This window comes from Plasmodium coatneyi, chromosome 11 (assembly GCF_001680005.1).
Source record: "Plasmodium coatneyi strain Hackeri chromosome 11, complete sequence".
Lineage (NCBI taxonomy): Eukaryota > Apicomplexa > Aconoidasida > Haemosporida > Plasmodiidae > Plasmodium > Plasmodium coatneyi.
The window spans coordinates 2,393,196-2,420,947 of NC_033566.1; the positions used below are offsets into that span (position 1 = coordinate 2,393,196).

The 27,752-nt window shown below is 42.0% G+C and overlaps 6 protein-coding genes across 6 annotated transcripts; 5 read left to right on the forward strand and 1 right to left on the reverse strand.

Annotated features, from left to right (window-relative positions):
• Nucleotides 1-7,693: 7,693 nt before the first annotated feature.
• Nucleotides 7,694-8,243, forward strand: PCOAH_00036780 (Uncharacterized protein; the record flags this gene model as incomplete). The annotated part of the gene is made up of 2 exons (XM_020060469.1): nucleotides 7,694-7,830; nucleotides 8,174-8,243. 2 exons carry the CDS (start codon nucleotides 7,694-7,696, stop codon nucleotides 8,241-8,243), a joined length of 207 nt encoding a protein of 68 aa, XP_019915842.1.
• A 1,963-nt stretch (nucleotides 8,244-10,206) lies between these two features.
• PCOAH_00036790 (Uncharacterized protein) lies at nucleotides 10,207-11,397 on the forward strand (the record flags this gene model as incomplete). Its single annotated transcript, XM_020060470.1, has 1 exon — nucleotides 10,207-11,397. One exon carries the CDS (start codon nucleotides 10,207-10,209, stop codon nucleotides 11,395-11,397), a length of 1,191 nt encoding a protein of 396 aa, XP_019915994.1.
• Nucleotides 11,398-11,423: 26 nt separating this feature from the next.
• PCOAH_00036800 (Uncharacterized protein) lies at nucleotides 11,424-14,927 on the forward strand (the record flags this gene model as incomplete). The annotated part of the gene is made up of 1 exon (XM_020060471.1): nucleotides 11,424-14,927. The coding sequence occupies one exon, from the start codon at nucleotides 11,424-11,426 to the stop codon at nucleotides 14,925-14,927; it is 3,504 nt and encodes a 1,167-aa protein (XP_019915738.1).
• A 914-nt stretch (nucleotides 14,928-15,841) lies between these two features.
• Nucleotides 15,842-16,984, forward strand: PCOAH_00036810 (Uncharacterized protein; the record flags this gene model as incomplete). The annotated part of the gene is made up of 1 exon (XM_020060472.1): nucleotides 15,842-16,984. The coding sequence occupies one exon, from the start codon at nucleotides 15,842-15,844 to the stop codon at nucleotides 16,982-16,984; it is 1,143 nt and encodes a 380-aa protein (XP_019915594.1).
• Nucleotides 16,985-17,715: 731 nt separating this feature from the next.
• Nucleotides 17,716-25,885, forward strand: PCOAH_00036820 (Uncharacterized protein; the record flags this gene model as incomplete). The annotated part of the gene is made up of 20 exons (XM_020060473.1): nucleotides 17,716-18,006; nucleotides 18,185-18,319; nucleotides 18,511-18,650; nucleotides 18,763-18,857; nucleotides 18,955-19,178; nucleotides 19,315-19,566; nucleotides 19,662-19,759; nucleotides 20,009-20,200; nucleotides 20,305-20,656; nucleotides 20,749-20,890; nucleotides 21,064-21,241; nucleotides 21,401-21,472; nucleotides 21,574-21,671; nucleotides 21,789-21,962; nucleotides 22,062-22,794; nucleotides 23,015-24,689; nucleotides 24,852-25,172; nucleotides 25,291-25,381; nucleotides 25,477-25,640; nucleotides 25,807-25,885. The coding sequence occupies 20 exons, from the start codon at nucleotides 17,716-17,718 to the stop codon at nucleotides 25,867-25,869; spliced, it is 5,490 nt and encodes a 1,829-aa protein (XP_019915977.1).
• A 466-nt stretch (nucleotides 25,886-26,351) lies between these two features.
• Nucleotides 26,352-27,752, reverse strand: PCOAH_00036830 (Phenylalanine tRNA-ligase; the record flags this gene model as incomplete). Its single annotated transcript, XM_020060474.1, has 1 exon — nucleotides 26,352-27,752. The coding sequence occupies one exon, from the start codon at nucleotides 27,750-27,752 to the stop codon at nucleotides 26,352-26,354; it is 1,401 nt and encodes a 466-aa protein (XP_019915824.1).

The window sequence follows — 27,752 nt, forward strand, 5'->3', positions numbered from 1 at the left end:
CTCCCTTAATTGCCAGATTGCTTAATACTGTCACCAAATTCGTTGTCACTTGTTGCCCGTACGTTCCCCTGCCCAAGTGTTGGGGACACGTATTTCCCTTCTTATTCAATGTATTGTATATTTTCTCTGAGGGTAATTTAACTGAAGCTCCTGTCTTCCCCTACAAAAAATATATAGAATTGGCAAAATATATATGTATGTATTCATTAACTGTCCATTATATTGTGGATAGAAGATTACATGTACATGGAATCATGCTCTTTAAACAGAAAAACAGATTTTCACCCTTTTCCCTTTTACCGGTGCCATGCTTTACGAGAACTTTTCCGTATATTAAACATATGTTAAAATGTATGTTCTTCTCTCTATATATTCATATAAAATGAATGTGTAAGTATTTCGTACAAGTTCGAATTATTATAAGCGAATATTACAAAATTCCCTTCTCCCTAGCAAGTAATACATTACTTAACACCTGAATTATATCACATTACATATATATGTATTACATACATGCTTGCATATATTTAACGCAACAGTGAGGGCATATAAACAGAAAAATAATAAGCAAAAAAAAAGAAGAAAGAAAAATCAGGAATTCCCACGTCCTCTCCCATCCATTTATTATATTATTGAATTGGAAGTTGATTATTTATAGTCATATATTATTTTTCAACCAATTCGTTTATTGTGTACATAAGAACGCACCTCTCTTGGATTACACATTGGAACATATATACGTAATTCATGCTTTACTGTTCTTACGGAAAAGTTCTTGAATATTGTTTACACATACGTAGTGTACAGTTCATATATTTGCACACGAGCACGTTATCCCCTTCCTTCCTCCTAATATGCACATTTTGGTATACTAACATTCTGCAATATATATCCTTCCTTGCATTTTATGAATACTCCCTACTAATTAATTTTTCCTACTTTTACATTTTTATCTTTTTAATAAATACAACATGAACTATTCACTTATGCTGCAGATAAGCACATTACTTTAACTAAGCTCCGCCCTCTCATCCCTTTAATTTATATAATACCCTTACACAACAGTGCATACTTCTTTTTCTCTTTTTTTATTCCTTCCCCACTATTCCTACTTCAGCTCCTTCATATGTAAAATGTACATTCTGCTATGTAGGATCTTCCATATATTTCCTCCTTCAGCTTACATTTCAGACATTAATTTACGCGTTCTCCCCCCTCCTTCCTATATACATTACAACCTCTTAAAACAAAGTGTAAAAGAAAAGAAAAACCCTTCCCCCTCTTGCACACTGTATTTCCTAAAAAAAAGGAAAAATTCATTAGGGGTTTAGGGTTTAGGATTCAAGCTTTTAGGGTTTACGGTTTAGGGTTCAGAGTTTAGGGTTCAGAGTTTAGGGTTCAGGGTTTAGAACTTAGGACTTAGGCCTTATGGTTCTGTATTTGGGGCTTAGGGTTTATGTTTGAGGGCTTTGGTTTTAGGGTGTCGGGTTAAGGTTTCAGGGTTTAGGGTGTAGGGCTTATGTTTTAGGTTTCAGAGTTTAGGTTTCAATGTTTAGGTTTTAGGTTTTAGAGATTTAGTGTTCATGTTTTAGGGTTTAGTGTTTAGGTTTTAGGTTCAGGGTTAAGTCTTTAGGCTTCAGCGTTTAGCTCTCACTCTTCAGGGCTGAGTGCTTAGTTTTAAGCGTTCAGGTTTTAGGATTTATTCTTTAGGGTTCAGCGTTTAGCGCTCAAGGTTTAGGTTTTAGTGTTTAGGATTAAGTGTTTAGAGATTAATATTTAGGGATTATTATTCATCATTTAGGGATTAGTGTTCAGGTTTGAGGCTTTAGGGTTGGCGCTTTCCGATTAATGGTTTAGTGTTCAGCATACTGTGTTCAGGCTTCAGCAAGGACATTTTCTAGATAAGGAGTTCATGCGAAAATGTAAAACTAAAAGGTAAAACCTGGAATCTAAACCATAAGCACTGAACCGTGAATCCTGAAACCTAAGGACTGAATCCTAAAGCCTGAAACATTAACACTGAAGTCTAAATGATGAATTCTAGACCCTATATCTAAAACGCTGAACACTAAATCCTGAACATTAAACACTCAACCTTAAACCCTTAACAATAAACCCTAAATCATAACTTCTAAACCTTAAACCATAAACGCTGAACCCTAAATACTAAACTCTAAACCTTGAAACATAAAGGCTGAACCCTAAATCCTAAACCCTAAACCCTGAACCCCAAACGCTGAAGCCTAAATTCAGAACCATAAAACTTAAACCTTAAACCCCGAAGCCTGAAACCTAAGCCACGAACCCTAAAACCTAAACCCTGAACCCCAAACGCTGAAGCCTAAATTCAGAACCATAAAACTTAAACCTTAAATCCCGAAGCCTGAAACCTAAGCCCCGAACCCTAAAACCTAAACCCTGAACCCCAAACGCTGAAGCCTAAATTCAGAACCATAAAACTTAAACCTTAAATCCCGAAGCCTGAAACCTAAGCCCCGAACCCTAAAACCTAAACCCTGAACCCTAAATGCTAAACCCTAAATCCTAAACCCCGAATCTTAAACTTTTAACCCTAAAGCCTAAGGCCTGAAAGCTAAACCCTATGCCCTAAATCTTAAAAGATGAACACTATACCCTGAACCCTGATCCCTAAACCCTGAACCATCGGAACTGTTCAAAATGTTATCAAGCACTTTTAAACATTGGAACGTTCAAATAGTGAAACAATGGAATAATCGTTAAGCCTGTAGAGTCGGTTTCTATGTTTTAATTGTTTGGACTCCCCTTATTCTCGTGATCTTCGTGAAACTCTAAATATTTAGAATTACAAAGAACATAGCTCTTCTCGCACATGTAAACTAAGGTAAAAGGAATAAAACCTTAATGTGTAAATATAATAAGGATTAAATGGTAGAGTCAACCCATAGGGTGTAGTATGTATTTTATATGATTGAACATTTCATATGATATTCGTTGGAGGAGAAGTAATATATAATATGTGAATATATCATAAGGATTATATAATTTTGAAGGAGCAGGGAGGGTTCGGATAGTATAATGCACATTTTCAATGTTAGTGAGTTTCGTGTAGTGTCTTCATCAGAAGAAAAGGAAGAAAAAAGAAAAATTTAGTAAGAAAGAAGGAATGAGGAAAGAAGAAGAAAGGAAGTTCTAAGGAAGGAAGGAAAGAAGGAATAAGAAGGAAGCAAGGAAGGAAGGAATGGAAGGAAGGAAAGGAAAGAAGGAAAAAGGAGGAATAAAGTATGATGCATAATAGAGTAAAATGAAAAAAAAAGAAAATAATAAAATTTAAGAGAAGGAGAGAAGAATATTAACTCAAGAATAGTATACATAATCACGTTATATGAATGAATGTATGAATAATATACACTTCTCTGGATAGAAAAAATAAGAACAGGGAATTCTTACTACTAAATAATCTGAAAGGAGGAAGAAAAGAATAGGGATGTACTGCAGGAAGTGTTATTATGTGCGTAATAAAACAGGAACGTGTAATGTAATAACATTACATGTTCTAAACGGTCACGTGAAAAATATATTATAATAGCACAACAAGGGTATGTGACAAGTATAAGGAAATTGGATTATGTTTTTTCCTCCCTTGCTTCCTTTCTCATCTATTTTGTTCCTTTTTTTTCTGCTTACGCAATTTAAACTTGCTTAAATTATATTCATATAAAATAATTCGACATATTTGTGTATATAATGTGTGTCATCGTTGCTTTTCAAAATTAAAGTATATTATTGATAGCGTAGTAGTTGAATGTGTACTCTTCTGTAATCATTAGATTTGGGTGCAAAATTCCTTACAAACTTCTTTTGAGTACATATATATAAACAATATCAAAAATAAGTTCACAATATACATCTACACATAAACCATGGATTTAACACCGGTAAGGAACAATTTTAACAGAGGTTCAATATTGGAAAGAAAAGAAAGGAGGGGGAATGTACAGGTCCGTTTTTCCCTGATTCCTTTCTTCTTCTGTCCCATGAGAAGAGGTATATAAGGGGTCACATATGACTCGGTCCATTATGTAATTAAAATATAGGAGCAGATATATTTACTTTGCCAATTATTGTATTTGCAGACAGTACTCTTAAATAGTTTACCTTCGAAGGTCAATTTCTATGATGAATTCGAGAAGGACAAGGAAGACTATGGAGATAATTGCGTCGAAAAAATAGAAGGACTAGAAACGGAACTTACTGATATGGGTTACCTTATTGACAAGATTAAAAATGCTTCCTGTTTTGTGTCCGGAATGAAGAGATACAAGAGTTATCCATCGTACAATGATCGCTGTAAATTTCTATATTATTGGATAGGACACAAAATATGGGAAGGACTAGGTAGTGCAGATAGCAATGGCCAGTTCAAGAGCCTCCTGAACACGGTTTGTTCAAAAATAAATCAAACATATGAGACCCAAGGATGTAAAATTAATTGTGATACTATTGACCATCATATTTTCAATGATAGAAAAACAGTATTCGACTATTTCCATAACTATCGTGCTATAGAAGTTTATTTAGAAATAGGTGATGCTAATTGTAAAACACAGTGGCCGAAGTATCAAGCAAAAATTAAGTCAGCATGTGATGAAATGGAAAAATATTGCACAACAAAGGAAAATAGAATTAATTATAGTGATCCGTATTGTAAGGATTCTTATCTAAAATACGCAGCTTATTGTAAAGGGAGGCTACCAAGTTTGGAGTGTAAATCAGAACCTGAACTGGAGAATTTAAGAAAGAAGTTAGAATCTGTACAAGAAAGAATGGAGCATCAAGCACAAGAAGCAAACGATGCTCTTCGTTCTGCTACCACCACCTCCTCCCTTTCTTCTATCATTGGCACCTTAGCAACCATAGGTGCTCCTTTCTTATTATACAAAGTAAGAATCCCAAAATTTAAAAATAAAAAAATTGTATCATTTAACAACATTCCTTCCACCCTAACACCACCCCTAATAACTTTCCCTCCACCAAAAACTGAAGAAGCTTCCTTCCACCATCCTAACAGCCTTCCTTCCACCAACCACTCTTAACACCATCTTCCTTCCACCATCCTAACAACCTTCCTTCCACCAACCACTCCTAACAACCTTCCTTCCACCTAACAATCTTCCATCCTTATAATCTTCCACCCCTAATAACCTTCCTTCCACCTAACAATCTTCCATCCCTATCAATCTTCCACCCCTAACAACCTTCCTTCCCTTTAGTATAAACCATGGTCTTCTTGGTTTGGTACCCACACTTCTGGAAATGGAGGAAGAAGGAGCAACACAAGAAAGAGAAGATCAAATCAACAACAACAATTTGACGATTTAAGGGAAACTTCAACAGTAGGTTACACGGAAAGTTCGGAAGCAAGTTCCACAATAGAGGATTCCTCCAGACTACGTTCTGCCGCGTACACTACGGCGTCTACAAGGACGTCTACCGGAGGAAGAAATAATAATACACGGGCAGGTCGTGGGATGGTAGGTTATCAAAACATGTAACACATATTGGAATGTAACATTGAAAGGGAATGTGTAATGTTCCCACTCCCTTAATTCGGAAGGGTAATATAAATAACCGCAAAGTCTGCACAGTTTATATGCAGTGTAAGGAGCAGAATGGCACTTTTTTCCCCTTGTTCCTTTTTCCTTCTATTTTTTTCCTTCCTTTTTTTTTTTTTTTTTCATTCTAATATATGATCATATATGTGTGCGATTGGTTTTATTATTCTCTCTTTTTTTTTCATTTCCTTTTTTTTTTTTTGGACAATTTTTTTGATATTCTTTTTTTGTGCAATTTTTTTTGTGTGACAAATTTATATTAGGGCAATTTTTTTGACACATTTATTAAGGCATTTCTTTTCTTTTTTTGGACAATTTTTTTTTTTTTGTTGCAATTCTTTCTCTGTGACAAAAATTTGTATTAGGGCTTTTTTTTTCCTTTTTGGATAATTTTCTCTGTGTGACAAATTTTATATTAGGGCGTTTCTTTTCTTTTTGTGCAATTTTTTCTGTGTGACAAATTTTATATTAGGGCAATTTTTTTGGACTACTTTTTTGGACAATTTTTTTTTTTTTTTTTTTTTGCAAGATGAATGAGACGTTTTTGCGGGGCCTCAAAAGTGGTTTGAGAAAAAATAGAAGGAAAGACAAAATTAAAGGAAAGAGGAATGGAGTAAAAGGAAGTAAGCATGAAATAGGAAGATCTTTGCTTGAGAACGCGTACAGCCTGCGCAGAGAACCGCCCACCGCTCAAAAAAGGGGGATGCCAGGCCTCATTGGGAACAAAAATTTCCCTCTTTTAAGATACTCCTTGGGGCCATGAAAGTCCCCTATATTTCGATCCCCCCCAAGCGGACGAAGCTCGAGCAAAAACAAATCGGGATTATAAAAGAAAAAAAAAAAAAAAAAAAAGTGAGGAAAAGAATGAAATAAAATTAAGGTGAATGAATCAGTAAGGGGTATAGCGTGTAGGATTTCGCATTTTAGGGTGTGTATGTGTAGGATTTTGTTTTTTAGGGGTGTGTTTGTAGGATTTCGCATTTAAGGGGTGTGTTTGTGTAGGATTTCGCATTTAAGGGAGTGTATGTGTAGGATTTCATACTTTAGGGGTGTATGTGTGTAGGATTTCGTATTTTAGGGTTGTGTGTGTGTAGGATTTCGTATTTTAGGGTTGTGTGTGTGTAGGATTTCGCATTTTCGGGGTGTGTGTGTAGGATATTGCATTTTAGGGTGTGATTGTGTAGGATTTCGGGGTTTAGGAGATGTGTATGTGTAGGATTTCGCAATTTTAGGGTGTGTATGTAGGATTTCGCATTTTAGGATGTGTATAGGATTTCACATTTTAGGGGTGTAGTTTAGGGGTGTAGGAATCCAAACTTAGGAGGGGGTAGGATTTCGCATTTTAGGGTGTGTGTTTTGGTGTATAGGAACAACAATGTGGCGCGGTATTTAGCTGTTTTAGGGTGTAAGGACAACAATGTAGCCTGATGTTCTGGTGTTTAGGGAGGTGTATACATATAATGGTTTCATACAAAAAGAAAAAAAAAATATATATATATGGTACCACTTACAACACTTTGAGGGGTGAAAAAAAAAAAAAAAAAGAAAAAAGTGGGCCATTAATCGATGTGCACAATTTGGGGAACCGCCAAGGGGGGCCGCAACTGCGATGCAGATGTACCCCTTTTCCAATGCGCACGTGTGCATGCAGAAAATGGCTGAGAGGCGAACCGGGTGAAGCAAATGTTGTTGCAAGTTTTAGGAAGCGCGCAGGAGGGGGAAAGGCACATCCGTTAACCACCAATGAACTAAACAGTGCCAATTGCATTTAAAAAAAAAAACAAAAGGAAAGGGAAAGAAAAAATAAAAATAAAATAAAAAAGGTAGCAAAAGGAACATTGGAGGGTCGGTCTTTTGCGAAGGAATTCCATATGTACACACACACATATAAAGGTGCCCGGTGCCCACTCATTCGAACCGTTCTCTGCATTTGGAACAACTCCAACATATTTTAGGGACGAACCCTTCTTTTTTTTAAAAAAAAAAAAAATAATAAATAAAAAAGGATACGAATAGTTTATCGCGTAAAAGCGCATTCACGTATGCATACACATTTATGTACCTATACGTAACGCACTATTTTCTGTAGTACTCTCACCATGCTGCTACATTTGAATACTGGAATTTCTTCCCCCCTCATTGTGATAAGCTGGCACAAGAATTTCATACCATTGTTGTTTACCCAATTCCACTTCCTGCGCCCACGTAAACAAACGCAAAGGGTGGATCGGTGTAGGTTCGAAGCTTAATTAATTGTAAACGCCGCGCAGACGAGATGGGTCCGTTGCCCGTTCGCAGTGTGCGTACTTACGCATACGTGTGCATCTGTTTGAGATTACCCGTTGGCATACATTAGCGCATGCAGAGTGGGAAAATCCCTTGGGTTGAGCATCACTCCCATGCAGCCCATGGATTCGTTAAGTTGCACCCAGCAGCTTTTCCATTTGGGCATAACAACTCAGCGACGACTGTTTTGAAAAAACCTCATTTGTGCTTCTCCTTTGTGCACATTCATCCGAGTGTCTTTCCGTTGACCCCCTTACACACCACTATTGACACACCACACAAACCACTTGCAGGACCAAAAAACAGTACAAGAACAGACGGCATTTTAGAGGCTACTACTACAGGTGGATGGGCTCCTACTAAGAAGACTGTTCAGTATATACAATGCGGAAAAAAATGTGTACAAATACATATCTCCAATCGGCGGATATACTTTTTTTTCCTTTTTATGTTTGGCATACTCCTTGAAAAAGGACGAGGGGGAGGGGCGTCAGAACGAAGCAGCGGCGTAAGTATTCAGTAAGCGTTCTTTTGCGCGCACGTGAACTTAGAACGCTGTATGCAGGATATGCACATGAGAGGATAGAGCGTTTAGCACAACTGGTGGGGGAGGGAGGTCACGCACATATGGGTTTGTTTGAAGCTGCCCCACGTTTTGCCACATTGAAGGAGCAGCTTAGAAGGGGAACTGAACGTTAACTGGTGCAGTGTGTAATGTGGGTCCCAATTTTTTTTTTACCCATAGATAGCTTAAATAGCTGTTATTCGCTGAGTTAATTTTTTTTTTTATTCTGTCCATGCTATGTAAAGCTCGTAGTTGGTGCATACGGAGAGTATGCGTCTCCATATCGCAGCGCATGGCTATCGCACTCCAACCTCTGCCTTTTTTTCTTTTTTTATGCGTTTGCAACTTGTACGTTCATTTCGCGCGATGCGTTTGAATTTTTTGGGAAAAGTCATTCGTAGGAAAAGTTGTAGTCGGGTGGAGTGGAAAGTCGTTCAGCAGGTAACTTCCTCTGTAGAGAAGCATGCCCCATGGCTGCGAAGCGATTCTATACTGGAAAAGCACATCTGTATGAGGGTTCATCGTTCGGGGCAGCGAAAAAGGGAAAATATTCAGCTAGCAATTCTTACATGTGTGTATTTTTTTTTTTAAACGGTTCGACCAAGAGTCGATCCTGACTGTCGACACTTAATAAACGACAGGGGCAGAGAGAGTACTGACCTGCTGCAAACGTACAAAGGAGGTGTAGCATGCGCAGAATCAGGCGATGGGAATACGTGTACTCACGTGTAGGTATTCATTTCATGTATGCCCAGAATGGGGAAAATTAAAGATCGACTGAGGAAAAAAAAAAAAAAGAAATCATCTAAACGTGTGTACTACCATATGCGTAATGACTAATTGCCTTTGTGATTCCCCCGTTATTTATATTTTTGTGGGCCCATATTTATCCTACTATATTTTTTTCCCCCTTTCATGATGAACTTACGCGGTAGTGCTCAGAGGAAACAGATTGGTTACCTTCAGTGACGCTGTTTAAACAAAGCTGAAAAAAAAAAAAAAAATACAAGCAAAAATAAAAATAAAAAAGTTCGTGACAGGATTAAAGTGTGTACTGTGTATATGTGCGAATATATTTATGGTACTTCAGTTCGCGTGACTAAGCCACGGTACATGCAGTTACTGCTCTACAGGTGGGATGTTAAGCAGGATGTTAGCCTTTCCTACGCCAGTAAATAAGTCGATACGAATGGCCTTCCGCGTGCCCACTCGGGTGAATACGTAATGGGGGGAAAGCTAACTTGTCCGTACATTATATGAGTTTTGTAACCAGCGCACAGTTCGGTTGTGCTATATTGTTGGCACTGCTAGGGGGTAGATATTTTGCACTCTGAACTGTGAACGGAACTACACGGATGGGCGTGCAAAGAGAAAGAGAGGTAGGACGAGTGATGAGCACGAACCTTAACCTGTTTGTAGGGATGTTTCGTTTAACCACCATTGAGGGGAGATACCAACTAGGCGCAGCTGCAAAGTAGCAGGAACACGTTGAGGAAGGTGTAAAATCGAAATGCACACAACTGTGCAGATAGTGGGAAAAAAAAAAAAAAAAATTGACTAGCCAGAAAGGGGGAAAAAATTACCTGAAATGTTCAGAAAAAGTTCAAAAAAAAAAAAAAAAAATTACAAATAACAAATAACAAGTCACCAATCCATGAGGCGCAACAAAGCGGCCTAGCAACCGAGGCAAGTGGGCCAAAATATGTGAAACTCTCTGAAGGTGACAGGTAAGGGAAACCACTACGAAGCACCAACGGAGAAATGATGAACAGCTTTGCGATTAAAAGGGCGTACACGTGTGAACATGAGTGTAAAAAAATACATAAATATATTAGTATAGGAATTGACCGTAAATCCAGGCCTCCCATCAGCACGTGTGTAAGGAAATTTGGGAATAGCGAACTGGTCAGCATCAGTCAGAAATTGTTCCTACATAATAACACACGAGGGAGGAGATCGTCTAGGAAAAAACTCACCAGGGTGATATGTTATAATTTTAAAGGAGGTGGTGGCCCCGGCGTGTGCAGCGCGGAAGATAATCAGGCACACGCGTGGCGTAGAGTAATAAAGGGGAGTATATTGGACAAGGGAGAAGAGCCGAAGCAGGTGAGGGGGAACGCCTCAATTGTACACACACACGTGAGGTCAGGGAGAATTGGAGAAGAGGGAACCCCCAGCACACCATCCCCAAATGTACTGAACCAGAAGAACATTTTAAGTATCTCGAGTAAGTGGGACAGCACAGCCATTTGGTCATCCAGTAAAATGAGAAGAATGAAATTTAGGAGCTTCACACAAATCGTTGCCGTATCGATAAAAAAAGATAAGTACGTGAAATTTTCCCGATTAAGTCTGAGCGAATTGCTGCCTTGTATACTAGACCATTTATCAGAGGAGAGCGACGTAAAAACGTGGAACAGCATATTTTTGCAGGTAGACAAATTAGTGTCCAAAAAAGGTGGGGGCGAAGAGTATAAAGCAGAATTGAACGCCTTCTTCGATAAACTGACCAACATGGAGTACTACGCTGTGCTTCACCACCTGAAGGATGTCGACGAGGGATTGAAAAACAACATTTTGAATGGCGCCTTTTTCGAGTGCCTCGTGTTGTCCCTGAGGGGGAGGGACATAACGTATTTGAACGAGCGGGTAGGGCGGCGAGGAGTAGAAAAACAAGAAAATGAAGAAGGAGGAAAAGAAGTAGAGCTGGAAGATTCACCACAGATCAGACGTGGAGACCCCGGGCAGATCGAGAAGAAGCGCGGAAGCAAGGTCAAATCGTACATGAAAAACTTGAAGCATCTTTTAAATATATCAGGGAGTAGGGTTGACGCCAAGGGGGGGCGAACGCGCTTGAGGAGCAGCAGTGGCAATCAGAGGTTGAAGAAAAAAGACTGGATCGTTTGGACGACAAGGAGGAAGCATCATGTCCGAATGATTTGGTCAGTTTAACAGGTAACACACAGAACGACGTAACAATGATCAGGAGGTGGTTTACCCTGTTGAATTACTTCTCCAGCAAATCTGAGCACGTCACAATGTTAAGAGATTATTTGAATAGAATATTTAGAAAGCATATTGATGAGCTGATTAGGAAGGAGTATTTTTGCAAAACGGTGAACCAGATGACGAACCAGATAAACAGTAAAAGTGTACACGCCCTTATAATGACATATGAAAAAAAGCTAGACCAGATGGGGGCATACGATTTTAGCTACAGTCTGATTATTCTTCATCGGTTCCTCGTGTTCAGTCATAGTTTGTTTAACAGGATTATTGACCACGCTATTGGGAATCCTTTAGCGAAATTAAAAAGTGAGAAAAACTTAATCCGTTTTATAAAGAGTGTAGATAATTACCTGCTCATCCATCCGTCCAGCGGGGGGTTTAACAAGACAGAGTTGAACAGCACAGGGGTTAACAACACAGGGTATAACAATACGGAAATTTTTCAATCCAACATGAGTGATTTGTACAATTCTACCTTTTCCATTTTTATTAAAAAATTGAACAAAAAATTGAAGAGCTACTCGCTGGAGAATTTACTCTTCTTTTCCGAGTGTCTGGGGAAAGTGATTTTTATGCCGAGCACGCAGAACCAGGTTCTGCATGTGTTCATTAATAAGCTTCGCTACTACATTGATAATGCTTTGAATTTTTCCACCGTGAATAATGAGACGCTAATTCGCCTTTTTAAGATAAGCTCCTTCTTTTCCTTCGTGCCCGAGATGGAGATTTTTGTGAGTAGCGCGACGAAGGGGAGTAGGAAGGTACGCAGGTTTGCAAAAGGTGAGGTGTCTACCCTGTCCAAGGACACCTTCGTGGGAGAAGCGGAAAAGAAACCAGATGGAGGAACATTTCCACCGCCGGGAGAAGCTCAAACGAGCACTGTCAAGGACAGCCCACCCCCCACGGGGAACAAAAAAATACTCAAGAGTAGGAATAACGACACTTTGGATGAGAAGAGCAAAAAAAAAAGCATATGCTTCAACCTGAGTGAGAAGAATGTGATTAATTATTACTATGACAAATCGGAGGAGACGCACACCTTTGCCAATACAAGGAATCTGCTAAAAAGTTACGACCTGCTCCAGGTGAAGGACAATGTGTACGACGTGAACAGCTACCTCCTGAATTACGGCTTCAATCACGACTCGGGGAAGAAGCATAAGAAGAACAAGTTTCTGCTCAAAAATATAGTGATGCTTCTGTGTGAGCAAATAGATAAGAGTCTGGATGACGTGTTGAGGGAGGTGCGGGATGCATTCCCCGCTGGAAACGGAGCAACCACCAAGGAGGGCTGCCCCCCCTGGAGCAGAGACAAACTGATGAATGAAATAAAACGCATCAATGAGAAGAACGCCCAGTACGACGGCAAGTGCATGCATGGTGACCTCACCCACACGGAGAGCGAGCTCTACAAGAGGTACCTCATTTTTTACGATTTCCGTGTACTAAGCGATGTAGTGAAGTTCACTCACTTTTCCATCAACACGAATAAGCACACGTACGAGTTGGTCAAATCGATAAAGAGGAGACTGGAGGAAATGCTTCTCTTTTACGACCTAAGTGGAGCATCCAACGGGGGAACTGAGCTGACTCAGGCTGGATCAGTGCTGAACGGATCCAAGATGAAGCATATTACCACCTTTCAGTTGTACCACTTTTATTGCGCTTGTAAGAACTTTAGTCCATCTTTCCTGTTTGAATTTTTCGACACCATGTTGAAGCTTACGCCGAAGATGCATATTATAGACATGGATAAGGCGAGCGATTTGTTTAGTAAGAAAAAAATGAACAGAATGGAACATTTGGAGATCTTCGAAAGGGTGAGGGATCGTAACGTAACCATCCCCTTTGTGGTCTCCCTGTTGAGATCGTTGAAGACAATTATTTCATCCAATTTGTTTCTCATGAATGACATTCTTAGTGAGCATGTGAACACCATGGTGCAGTACTCGTACTACGTGTTGTTGCATTATTACTACAATAAGGATAGGAGGAGGATTCATTTGAAGGGTGGTAGTGATTTGCGGGATGGGGGTGAGGAGGAGTGGCTAACCGGGGGGGTCAAAACTGTTGCAGGTAATCCGCCCGTTGGCAAGAATGAACACGCCGATGAGGAGGAAGAGGAGTACCCCATTTGTGAGAGCGCATCCAAGGGGGGTACTGCGGGAAGTTCGCCAATAGGGGAGTACGTGAAGAATCAAGTGGAGGGTGGTCAAACGGAGGTCGTCCAGCGTGAGGATAGCAGTGACAGTTCAATCACCTCCAGCGTAATAAAGTCAAGAAGAAAGGATCGAAAAATATGTCTCTTTGATAATGTATACATGGAGGACCTGTGCAACACGTACTTGTGTCTGTCCACGTCGCTCTACTTCCTAAACAGGACGGAGGAGAAATCCAACCAAGTGAAGCATCTCATCTATCTGGAGGAGAGGTTCCTAAAGTTAGTGACCAAAGTGAAGTACATGAAGTACCTATCGGATAATTTAATTTTTTTTCTATTTAAAGCGCCTTGTACGGTGAAATTAGAGGAAGCGTTTGATGGGGTAATTCCGTCGTTAAAGTTACCCAACCGGAGGGGTAAAAAAACAAGCGAACGTCTCTCCTCCATAAAAAATTCGCAGAAGGTGAAGATTTTGAGTGTCCCAGCAGCGACTGCTTTTTTCCTTTGCAAAATTAAGTTGTCCATGTCGGGAAGTGGCGGCAAGGAGGAAGTGAATGCCCTTCGGATGGAGAACATAAAGAAGCTCTTTGAGATCCTTATTGATCATTACAAGTTGCTTACAAATTGCGTGGAGCAGTTGTTCATTAATAGAGGTAGAGAAACGATCGATGGGGGAAGTGAGACGATCGATGCGGGAAGCGAAACGATCAATGGGGAGGAGGAGTACTCATCGGATAATTCGTATATTTCTGATCAGAGTACATCCTTTCGAGGGAGAACCAGAATGAGTTTCTCCATGGAACACACCCAGGATAGAAGCAGCCAGTATGGAGTGTCCCCCCGGAAGAGGAGGACCTATTCTTATTTACCCTACCTAACGTCAGGCAGAGTGGACGTGAAGCAAAATGCCCATTTCGAAGCCCTCATAGGAGATATGTTCTTCGGTGAACACGAGGTGAAGACGTTGCATGAACTTCAGAGCACTCTGCTAAAAACGGTTAAGTATTTGGAGGCTGCCCAAATAAATTTAAAGGTAAATTATAAAATAACGCAGATTCATCAGATACATAATGACGTCTTGGGTTACCTATCAGAGCTGTCCAACGTTGTTAAGGATTGCCTTTACATCGTGTTCCTCTCTCAGCCATACATTCATAAGTCACCCAAAAAGTACGTCACCAGAAATTTGGTGAACTACTTAATCAACAAGAGCAAGTTCGTAAGCGACTACAACATCTTCGACGATTGCAATAATAAGTCCTTTAACGAATTGAAGAGGAGCAAGTACATGGCCAACGAGCTCTGTCGCTAGGTTGGCCATCCTTCACGTTGCCTACCATATGCGTATTTCCCCATTTTGTCTTACCTATTCATATGTTCTCACTTTTTCTGTTCACCTATTTATTTATCCCCCCATTTGCGTCTCCAACTTTTTTGTGCACCAGTACCAAACTCTTTCCATGAGTGCGTGGCACGAGTGTGTTTGCACCTGGCACAGTTAATGAAGGGAAATCTTCGTCAAAAAAAAAATTCCCATTCACACCGATTGATGACTCAAAACAAGACAGATCTGACGTTCCTTCGGCACCGTCCCCATTGGAGGGATGTGCCTTTCGAAATGCTAATGAAAAGGGAGAGCGGTGTATATTCTGCTTAGTAGCCCCTTTTTAGTGATGCATAATAGGGAAGGGCAAAACGGACGGATCGAACGATGTGGGAAAAATAATTGCCTTTCACGCCATCGTTGCGGAAGGGGTAAGTTAACTTTTTTGTCTAGTCAAATGTAGACTGCCAATTTGACCAGAGGAATGGCAAAAGTGTATGCGCGATTATGGGCAGGTAGACAAAATTAATCGAATCGAATAAGCACCTTAATTGTCCTGGGGGGGAAGGCAGCATTTAAAGGTTTGCCTACCTACACACACGTGTGTGGGAAGCAGCTAGTTTTTTTTTTTTTTTTTTTTTTTTTTCGCGTTAGGGTAGATAAGAGCATAAGCAGTAGGGGCTATGTCACTGATGGAGGAAGTGTTAGCAGGGCCTTGCGGTATCACTTCTCATATGCGCGGTCTAAGCCATTTTGCGAAGCCTGCGTGAAGATGGGCAAAGGTTCGCATCTGAGCGTAGACCTGCGGGTATACACAAGCAGTGCAAATAAAATTAATGCCTGCAAGGACCTAATTATGTCTGCGCATCTGTTTGTAAATACGCCCTTATGTGTAGCCAAAAATGACAACGGAGGAAGTGAGCCAGGCAGGTGCTGAGCAGGGGGAGGACACAAACGGGGGGAGTCAACAGTTAGAAAAAAATGAGGAAACAATCGAAAGCACAAGTAAAGCTGAAGAGAAGAATGAGGATGTACAGAAAAGGTTCGAAGCTTTAAATAACACCATCGAAAATATGAACATCCACTTTAACACAATTCTAAAGGACAATGAAGAGAAATACATTTTAGCATTCAACACCTACATGTATGACGTACAGAAGGAAATACGCGTTTTGAAAAAAATTGTCAAGGAAGAAAAAATAAGGGAGCTAAAGGACGAACGGGTGAAGAAACTGCAGAAGGAACTTAAGTGGTACATAAACGAGTGCCTACGGTTGGACAACGTTTCCCAATTCTTGAAAAAGGAGGCGGAAAAATGGAAGAGGAACAGTGAACTGATGAAAAATCATATGCTCTTTTTGGAGAAGAAGCTGGCGAAAATGTATGATAAGGTGATTCTGAAGGAGGAGCCGGGGGTGGGAGCGGAAACGGGAACACAAGCAAAAGAAGGGCCCTTTTACAGAAAGGAGGGCAGCGCGCAGAAGAGAAATGCTGCACCAAAGAAAGCGCAGAAAAGAGACCAATATGTTGGAACTGCGCAATGTGGAAGACAGAGTGAGGGCGCCAACGACCAGTGCACACCGAAGCATAAGTGCAAAATGGAGGAGAACAACTCTAAGGAGTTGAAGCACAAGGTAGCCAATTTAGAAAAGAAACTGAAGAAGCAAATAAACATAAATTGCAGTTTACAAGAAAAACTTACAAAGCATTACATAGAAAAGTCGCAGTATGAAAAACTGTTCATGGAATGTGCGCAACAGGTTAAAAAAGACCTAGCCAAATTAGCCATGAGCAATGACAAGGAGAAGTACGTAGAAGAGAATTTCACGTCATTAATGAATGAAGCAGAATTGAGTTACTTTACCAAGGAGGAAAAGAAAAAGTTACTCGTGTCCTTTTTCTCCTCCAACGATTTGATCCAGTTTGTGAAGAAAAACGTTTTCTGTAAGGAGAGGGCGTCCTTCGACTTGCAGGCCAAAAATAGTTACCCCAGTAGAGCCATCAAGTACCAGAAACTGTCTGACATTTCGCCCTTCGTTTTGTAATCTATGTGTGTGTCTGCTTGGGTACCCCACAAACACACACACAGGGGTGGCCCTTTCTCCTGGGTAGGTACGCCCATTTGGGAAAAAGCCAGCGTGTATGGAAGTGTGGCCCATTTACGAACTAGCTTTTTTTTTTTTTTTTTTTTATATTCCACGTTCAGACGATTTTTAGTTTTTTTTTTTATTTTTCTGGCACTATTTACACACTTTGTTCATACCATTTTAAATTTTTTTTTTTTTCTCAATTTTATTCTGACATTTTAACAAAAAATGGTTAAAAAGGAAACGCTTTTGAAGAAAAGGCTTAAGAGTGGAAAATTGGATAATGAACAAAATAGAACAATTCACCATTTGGAGGGCAAGCTTTTAGGCTGAATATCTACACCGAAGGGGTGGGGTGATATGTAGTTTCCCTTTTTTTTCTCATTTTCCAGCATTTAGAAATGCGCAAGAATAAAATAAAATAAAAAGGGAGCTGCGTGAATGGCATAATTGACAGAAGGGGACACACAAGGGAAGAAAAAAAACCACCTGGTGAGGTGCACATCCCCTTTTATCTTTTCCTGCACACTGTTTTAATCTACCCAATGATCACTTTGAAATGCGATCCTACGGGAGAAAGATTCAGATGGTGGTATACAAGAAAATAGGAGCATTTTCCTCAAGCATACACAAGAGCATGCGTAACTCCCGCGCTACCAGCAAGGGCGCCCCCATTTTAAACGCTAAAAATGTTTTTGATAAATACGATTAAGGGAATCTTCCATTACGAAGAGGAAGGAAACAATGACGCAGCAGGGGAAAAGGAAAGGAAAAACAAAAGGGTTCATATTAGTGAGCTGAAGGACGAAGTGTGGTTATACAAAAATGAGGATAAGGAGCGCCTAAGTGAAGACTACGCCAGTGAATACGAAGATGGGAGCCTTTACGATGAAGAAGGTGGAAAGAAGCCAAAGGATCATTTTTTAGAGGTGCCGCTGTTCGATGAAGACGAATATGGACAGAGCATCCAAAAGAATTTGGTTAAATTGCGTAAAAACTTCGTTATCGTGTTTTTGTTCTGGCACTACATTTGAGAGAGTGTCAAGTTAACATTGGGGGTATACATCCACGTGGCATTACTCTCCCCCCAATCCATGCACCAGTAGTGTTCTTTTTTTTTGTCTCACTTGCCTGGCACTGTTTAACATATTTGCGCAGAGGCACCTCCCGAGGAGGAAAATAAAAGCAATAAAAAAAAGCGAAGAGTCCGAAGTTAGCGAAGAAAGTCTAAGTACCACCGATGAGGAAGAAGACATGGAGGAGCCTTTTCTCGACCTGTACGAGGAATTAAAGGTGAAGATGAGATTCTGCTCAGTTGTAGACATGTCTAAGCGGCGTGTGCATCGTGGGTTCTGAAGGATTGTCCCTTAATCGGTTCGGACATGTCTTCGTTGTATGGCTCGCGACGGTGTGACAACCATAACTGGTGCTGCCCCTTTCTTATCTTCTGCACCCGCCGATTCTTTCCTTCCCCCCCTTGACAGAGAGAACAAAGCGTAAAGGAGTTCTACAACCCGATGCTGCGGCCCAGACTGTGGCGCTTCGAATTTTTTATAAAATACATCCATAACCTGGAAAATCAGTTACATAGAAACTTTTACTTAGTGTCCTTCGGGAACATCAAGTAGGGCTCCAATTTTGCGAGAGTGTGATAGGCTTTTCGCCGCTCTACATGTTGACTTCACGTGGGTGGCAATGCGTGTTCCTGAGCTGAATTAACTGTTTACTTTTCGCAGGAAGTTGAAGCTCTACGGAGACCTGAAGAGGGAGGTGCTCTACACGCCTGGGTATTCTATAGAACCGGGGGAGGTCAAGTACTTGAAGGTTCCACGTAAGGGGGAGTACGCTTCGGCGCGAGTGTGCATGAGTGTACGTGCATACCACCGCGCGAACATGTTGAAATGGATCTACCTCCACCCTCGTTTTAGTGCCCATCTGGGCGGAAAAGGAGCTGAGCATATCCTACGAGGACTTGCAGAACTTCGAAGTGGCCATCGAAATGTGGTGCATAAAGGGGTTTACATTCAATGAGCTGTACGCCTCGTCCAAGAAAACGCTGAAGGAGGTCATTGAAAACGACCCCGACACGAACGTTATCCTCAAGCGGAAGATCGAGAAAAAGAACATCACTTTTGAGACCCAGCGTTTGGGGGTAATTCTAGCCTTCGGGAAGTCCGCCTGAAATTTGCCACCGCAACATTTGTCATTTGCCACGTTTACATTTACCTCCTGTGATGCACTCCCCGATGTTATTTCCCTTGTGCCTCCCCTTCCGCTCCACTTGGCAGGTGTACATGCAGCTGTCTGAAATTTTTGAGTTCCACATGGCCCTGGACAGCTGGTGGTTCATAGCAAATTCAGAAATGCCCAGTTACTTAAAAACCCTGCCGAAGTTTTTACGGTTCAAATTTCCCCTAAGCGAAGACGACTGGGTTATTCACAGCTCGCACAAATCAGAGAACAACTTTTGGCTCTACCCGGGATATTTCTGTTTCATTGGGACGTACCATCAGCTGGCCAACGCTTTTTTCATCCTCACGGTAATATATGCATTTGTGCATAAGGAAATATATGTGTGCTTATATTGGCCATTCCCCTTTTCCAACGCCCCTCCCCCCTTTTTAACCACTTGAAGGTGCTGTCCCACAACACCAGCTACAGGTACAAGCCACCCATCCTGCTTGGGTCCTGCATCATATCTTTAAAGTCTGTGACGGAGCACCCGTTTTTCAAGTAAGGCCGAGAATTGCGCTTCTGCAAGTGGATGCGATAGTGCTGGATGAGGCCCATTAAAAGGGGTCCCCCCTGCGTGTGCGTACTTTTCGCTTCGCTATGTGATCTACTGATGGTTGTTTTGTTTTGTTCTTTTCGCTGCCTGGGTGGACGGTTGTCTGTTCTATTATCGCATATTTCACTGTGTTAATTTTTTCCGTTTCTATATTTCTGTTTTTTCCTTTTTCTCTACCCCGCGCCTACCCCCAGGGGAACTGTGAAAAAGCTGACCCTAGACAAGACCAAATTCAGGCAGGGCGAAATTGTGGGGAACATAAAGTGCTTTGTGAACAGCTACGGCATAGAGGAAGGGGACATTCCCGTGCAGAGGCCCGTTCAGCCGCTGAGCGACGCCACGCTGGTGAACCAGCTCCTTCTTAACGAGCACTACTTGGTGATCAGGTGGGGGTCACTGTTTCTACGTATGTATACACGCATGTATGTGTACACGCATGTATGTGTACACGCATGTATGTTCGTACATATCGGTGGTTTTTCCCCTGCAGAGTGATCAAATGCGAAAACCTAGCCATCAGCAGCATCGACTTGAATAACGTGAATATAAACGTGTGGGTGAAGTGGGACGGGATAGTTAACAAAACGGACACCGTGTCGAAGAGCACTTCTCCTTTTTTTTACCAAAACTTGTATTTCCCAATTCGGCTAGTAGATAAAAAAGAGCTAACCAATGAGAGTCTCATAAGAAATGTCTTGCCAGTGGATTTGATTTCCAAAGGGGAAATATGTTTCGAGGTCCATAACAACAATGAAATACATTCCACCATTTTGGGGATCTTCGAGCTTCCCTTCGCGGATATTTTTAACTACGGCACGGCAGATTACCGGTCCCTGGCTCAGGTGTGTTCTCATCCACTCGGTTGTCCCGTCGGCTATCCCCCCTCATCGGGTTGCTACTATCCGGTTCTGTTGCATGTTACCTCCCCTCGCAGGAAGCTTCCCAAAGCAGCTCCCCCTACAACGATTACAAAGACAACTACGACGCAGAGAATGAGGGGATGGACCTTTCGAGTGACAACTATGACGACTACTACGTGAGGAAGTATAAAACGGTCGTCTATAAGAACACCTTAGGTAGGAGTGAAGAAAAGGGAGAGGAGTGTTGCCACATGTGAGGCTACCCTTTGCAGTATAGTTGCAACTGGGGATATTGCTTTCTAGAAACCTGTCCTTTGAATATTCCTTTTAACGTCTGCTTAGTATGCATATGTACTTTCCGTTTTGGTTTCCCCCCGTCTACACCACAGAGCTGATGTACTCCACGCTCCACTTGAAAGCGCTGAACATGGAAAGCATACAGACGAAGAAGGAGTCGACCATTTCGGTGGAGGCCTTCGTTATCCCCCCATTGCCCAGTGGCTTGCTCTTTGTGCAAAAGGAAAAAATGCAGAACGCTTCGATGATATACAAGTCAATGTCGAGGAGGTAGGCGAAGGGATGTTGCCACCTACCTGTTGGAGTGGCCTCATCCGTTTAGCAGAACACATGGACAGGTGTATACATTGCATACATACGTATGCGCGCGTGAATTCTCATTTTGTATTTTTTTTTTTTTTTTTTTTTTTTTTTTGCTGACCTGTTCAGGTGGGAACGGGACTTCACCAAGTTCAAGGATACGTACATGCAGTGGTTCCCCCGGGCGGATAAAAATAGGAGGTACAAAATAGGACATAGAAGGGGGAGGAGCGCGTTTCCAGCATGGAGTGTGTCTGTGCCAACGTGTACGATTCTATTTTTTGTTTTACTCCCCTTTTCAGTTTCCCCTGTGTGAGCAGAAACGAGTTTGACAGCAACCACTATCCGCTGTGTAGCTTCGTCACTTCGATTAATTTGCCCGCCCAAGTGTCCACTCCGGGTAGGTGTGCGGCCGCGTGTTAGCACGGGGGTGGTGAGGCCTCTGAGGGGGCACTACAGAGGAGACACCCACACCACACCATCCTGCCACCTTCACCTGGTTACCCGTTCCTGATAGGCCCCCTCTTCCACTGGCTGAACAACATTGAGTATATTGAGAACGAAGACGAGTCGTCGATCTTTACACCCCCGTATTTTTTTCTGTCCTACAAGAAGGGCACCATACAGGATCACGTCCTGTTGCTGTGTTGCTGCCTGAAGGGGTTGGAGTACGATGCGTACGTGTGTAAAGGTATGGGGTGCCTTCTACTGCGTGGTGAAAATGTGCATGTGTTCATGTGTGCACCAGTGTACCCTGCACATATTTACCCACACACTTCCCCCCTGTAAGGCACAATAAACAACGGGAAGAAGAACCACTACTGGGTCATGACGAGGCACGAAGATGGGTGGGTGTGCTTCTGGGAAGTCACGAACAAGTGCATTATCCACCTGAAAAAAAGATGGAATAACAACAAATCTTCCTTGGACGCAGAAGTGAACATGCAGAAGGAAATTCTCAGCAAAGTGGTAAACGACAACGACAGGGAAAAATATTACACTGGGGAATATTTAGTGAACTTTGTTAGATACGGATTGGAGGAATTAAAAAAAAGGGAGAAGCAAATCAAGGAGGAGTACGACATGAAGGAAGAAAATAAATTGTACACGATGGACCTGTATGGAGAGAATCACATGAAGGATGAAAAAGTAGATGTAAATGAAGTTCTTTTCAACGATGAGGAATTCTGCAATAATATGTTCGAAGTAAAGTTTGAAAAGAGTGAGACGTACAGTTCTAGTAAGGCGTTAAAATATCTGTTGGAAAATTTTTCAAAAAATATTCCCATTGCACCGAAGATGTTTCTGTTGGATTATGAGAAGACTTTAGCTTATGTGCCTTACTCGTCTATCGAGGTCGTTTTTAATGACGAGCAGTTGTATGGGAACATGCAGAACCACCACCCTGCGTGTATTCTGTACGACCTGGAGAACAACTATCACTGGCGTCCACTTTTGAACCACTCCCCCGTGCCGATCAAGAGTGAAATTACCATATCCACTCCGTTGAGTGACAGGCTTTCGTAAGGCACAACGGCGTCACGCTGCCATCCCCGCTAGGGGTGTCATCCGCGCTAGCGGTATCATCGGTGTGGGTGAACAGTTTTTTTGTGTACATTTTTTGTGTGTACAGTTTGTGTATGAACAGTTTGTGGAGTTGTTTGCCTTCGCTATGATTCTCCCTGTATAGCTAGTGCGACTTCATTTTGTAACTTTCCCCCCCAACCCGTTCACCCCTTGTAGGGAGAAGTACACGAGGGACCTGGAGGAGGAGATCCAAGAGATGATACTTTTCATGAGGACCAAGGAGGGACTGGAGACCTCCTTTGAGCATTCCAAGGAGATTAGACATTTCCTAGAAATGTATATTGACCTGTGTGAATATAAGCTCAACTTGGACAATAATTACAACACGAAGCCGGAAAATTACGACCGTACAGGGGGGGGTGATCTTAAAGGGGGTCAAGGAACCGCAGTTGGGGAAGCGGGATGTGAATCCCCCCCGGCAGGTATAGCATCCGCTAATAAGGGAGAAAATGATGTGGACAAAACCCAATTGAGAAAAACGTGGTCTCAATACAAAAACGATTATTACCCTAATATTGAAGCACAGTACGTTAATAAGGATAATTTAAACTTTTACCAGACCTATCAGCCTAGTGAACAGATTGGCATGATAAACCAAGAGCAGAAAAAGCACCTGGTTAATATTCCAGAGGATTATATATACGGGATGAATGATGAGGTGTACAATAATGGAAAGGAACAGTACATAAAGAACTACGTTTTTTGTAGAGACCAGGCGGATATTCTAAAGAACTATGATGACAGTGTGAAGAGGAAGAATATAAAACGGTTCAGCAATGCGCCTGTGCATTACCAGGAGAGGGCCCCCCTGGAGGAAGAGTGCAGTGATAAGGGGAGTGTTGAAAATGCGTCCAATGGGAAGTATCCCCCAATGGGGGGAGAGATAAAACGTGTCCTTACCCCCAATGGGGGGGACCCATCAAGTGAAGCAAATGAGGAAGAGGAGTTATACAACCAAATGAAGGAGAATTATCACTACGATGAGGACGAAACGGAAGAGGAAGACAAAGCGAAGGAGTCGGAACGGCAGCACCGCTGCATTGATGCAGGAAGTGTGCCAAACAAGTATATAAAGAAGTACAATAAAAAGTATGATAGCCTGCTCAAGCTTCAGAAGAGTTTGAAGCGGAAGGAGAAACAGATGAAGGAAGAAATGGTGGATGTTAAGTTGGGGGGGGAATTCTTCCAACCTGGTCGGCTAGGTAGAAAGTCCTTCTTCAGCTATGTAGATACACAAGCATTTTTGAAGGGCACCTTGGGGGAAAAAACACGTACAAAGGGAGTTAATAAGTCAGTGCATGGTAAAAGGTGCGTTAAATGTGATTATCTGTTTAATGGCTACCTGATTATTCCCTCGAAGGGGGACCATTCGGGAGACGACAGTCATAATAACTGCAAGGGTGAAGTGACACGGGGGGGAAAAACAAATGGTGACGAAGTGGATTGTGCGTACCGCCTGAAGAGGGCATGCACCAAGCGTAGAAACACCCTTCTGAGGAAGTCACACCAGAGGGGGAAGAAGTTACCTGTATTAGTCCTCCAGCATAAAAAACGGTATCACATAAGGAAGATGGAAAGGAACATGCTTAAGTTAAAAATGGCTCTGTTAAAGCGTAGGATTAGGGGAAAAAGGAAAGGAAGAAGAGGCAATTCACGTTTTGAGAAGAACGACATGGAAGACAGAAAAGAAGGTTCCCCTTTGTCTCCTGATAGAGAAGTGACGGGCGCGTTGCATAGGGGGAGGAGGTTGTTCCTTTGCCAGAGCCATCATCAGATGTACGCGGACCAGACATTCCTCGACATGGGCAGCAACCCGATGGGGGGTTACCAGGTAGGGGATCCCCAGATTATCGTGGCATGTGCAGACACTTGGGGGTACACCACGTCTTGCCCAGAACGGGGGCACCAATGACACGCATGTAGTCCATCACGCCCATCACACGAATGCTCTTCTTTTTTTTTCCCCCATTCGGGCAACTAACCTTTTTAGCAGAGCATCGCACAGGAGAAGGTGGAAAATAGCTACGCAGACAACCCGATGGTGCAAAACTATTACACAGATAATAACGCAAATAATATGTCACGTGGGAACAACTTCCAGGGAAACTTCTATGAAAATATGCAGGGAAAAAATACAAACGAAAGATTTGAAGGTAATGTGAACACTCAAATTGGTGTGGAGAATCTGCAGGGACCAACTGAATCGAGGGAAAAAGCCTCCACACCGAACCCGCCAAAAACGTGGAGCAGATTAGACCCCACCTCCAAATATGTTGCTCATCAAATTTCACAGTGGAACTGGTATTACTCATTGGTAAAATTGGAGAGCATCACTTAGAGGCAGTTTTTGATACGCGACACATAGCATGTGCACCCGTTTCTTCCTCGTTCCAACTCACGCCCGTGCGACCCGCCCCCATTTTTCACCTCAGGAGGAGCAGTACTTCAACTGGCAGTACTACAAATTCCCTGTGCCGCCGAACCACACGTTCGTTGGGTTCCCCATTCATTTTTCGACCATCGGTAAGTTGAGCAGCCGTTGGACGGTTACTCGGATTGGCGATTCACCAACTGAGGTGCTGGCCAATTCACCGACCGATGCACCGCCCTCCCCGCAGATTTCTACGAAGTCAAGTCATTCTTGCTGCACTCCAAGCGATTCGAAAACATAATGAAGCTGTCCATAGACAACATCTCCTTCCTCATATATTGTAAAGTGTTCCCCTTAATTGGAGGGATCATGTCGAACTGGATGTTCCTTGGCTGTTTGGTGCCCTGGATGGTAACGTGGAAAAAAAAAAAAAAAAAAAAAAAAAAAAAAAAAAAGCTAGATTGCCTGAACGGTTCATAAAATTTTTTTTTTGGAAGAACAAAAAATGGCTGTTTAATACGCACACATATCTATATGCGTTGAGACAAAAAAAAAAAATTCCCCCCTTCGCTCGTAGACTGCACAAGAGAGGGAAACCAAAATGAAGAAGCCCCCGAAGAAGGACGTCAATCAGAGGTAGAAATTCCAACGAAGGGAAGAAAAAGGAAAAAAAAAAAAAAAAGAAGTATAAAAAGGGGGGTGGAGCATGCACATGGCACATATTGACACTTCGTAAGACGGTTGGAGGAACAAACAGGGATGAGCGGTTTCATCCCCCAAAGGGGAGGCACCTTTTAATCGTCACCCAGTTTAGCATTTACAAACTGTGACGGAGAGATTGTTCCCCAATTAATGGGTTAAGTTGGCAATTTTTTCCATAATGATACACTTAAACATTGTGGGGGAGAGAAGGAATCCTTCCCTTTGTCATTGCGTAGAATGCCAAGACATGCGTTATGTCAAGCATTACGCCACTTTTTTTCGTTCCAAACTGTTCATTTGCTTACCACCAGTAGGAAGTTTTGTGTGAAGTCAGCATACTGTTTCGGTACGAGGGACTTCACTTCCGCACGTTTTGAAAAAATGTTACTTCCTCGAAAGAGGGGACACGCTGGGATTGACTTACCGGATGGTGACTGCGCACTGCTTCACCAACATTTGGACAATTTTACTCTGCAGCTCATTTACAGCCTTATGGGTAAGGTTCTGCGTGTGGGACCGATAAGTTATTCTATAACAGACACTTGTTTGATTGTTCTTGGGGTTGTGGTAGGAATCGATTTTTTTTACTTGCTCGATATTTTCGTTAGCTACATCTCTGCAAATTTGAAAGAATATATCTTCTTTAAATTGACTGGTTATATAAAAGGAAATGTCTTTTTCCACAGGAGGGAAATTACTGAAGGGGTGGAATTTGCTTATTACGCCTTCCTCAAATTGATCAATGAATCTGCTGTCGTTACTCCAAAACAAACGTATGTCGTGGATGTGGTAAAGCAGCATGGCTAGTCGTTCAAGTCCGATTCCGAAGGCCCATCCTTGGTACCTAATCGTTTTTAGGAATTTGTTCATTTGAGCTTCAATTCGGTTGTTCAGGTGGGCGCTGCAGAGGTTGTCTACGATATTCTTGGGGGTACCCACATTGGGGGGGATCCACTCCACGGTGGCTTCACTAGCGGCTTCCTCAATCGATTGGAGGTCTCCAAGGAGGCCCCTGTCATGACGGGAAATCTCTTCCTCTATTATTTGGCGTATATCTTCCGCGTGCAGGGCCATGGCGATGACTTCCTTTTTGATTTTCCCACACCCGAGGACTTCCACCCAGGGGGGTTCCCCACCGACATCATCTCGAGTTGTGGTGATTCCCCCTGACGATGCCCCTTGGATATACAGCTCGTAAGACGGGTCCGTAAACGGGAAGGACGTGTTATCTTCCCATTTCATTTTTATGTCGGAAGAATCAAACAAGTACCGAATCAACTGTTCAAGGTTCCTCTTCAAATCCGTTTCGACGTCAAACTTGTCCGGGCGGATCAGAAACCCATCTGTCTGATGGAAAATGGGAAAATGAAACCTATCAATTTCATCCCTTCTGTAGACACTTCCCGTGTAGATAACATTTTTGTAATTTCGCCTTAACAGGTCAGGTAAATGTGCGGTCATATGGGTCCTTTTCAGCAAGACCTCCTGATGGCGCACCAATTTGGTGACCAAGTAGTACTTATAAATTCCATTGGTATTCTCCAGTTGGGTGTATAGATCATTATGGAGAGAAGAAAATTTTTTTACGTAATTTTCACTTAAGTAAAAAGTATCTTTTATGTTCCTAGCGGGGTGTGTGAGGGGCACGAAGAGCTCATCGAAGTTTTGCTTCACACTTATGTCACTGCTTAGGTTATCCAAAGATTCATATTTGAAAAAACCTTCGATCTTTTTTTTAACTGTCCTTAGTGGGTGGTTTTTAATATGGTATAATACTCTCCCTTCGTTCGACTGGATGAGTTTGGGCAGTGGCAGCACCAT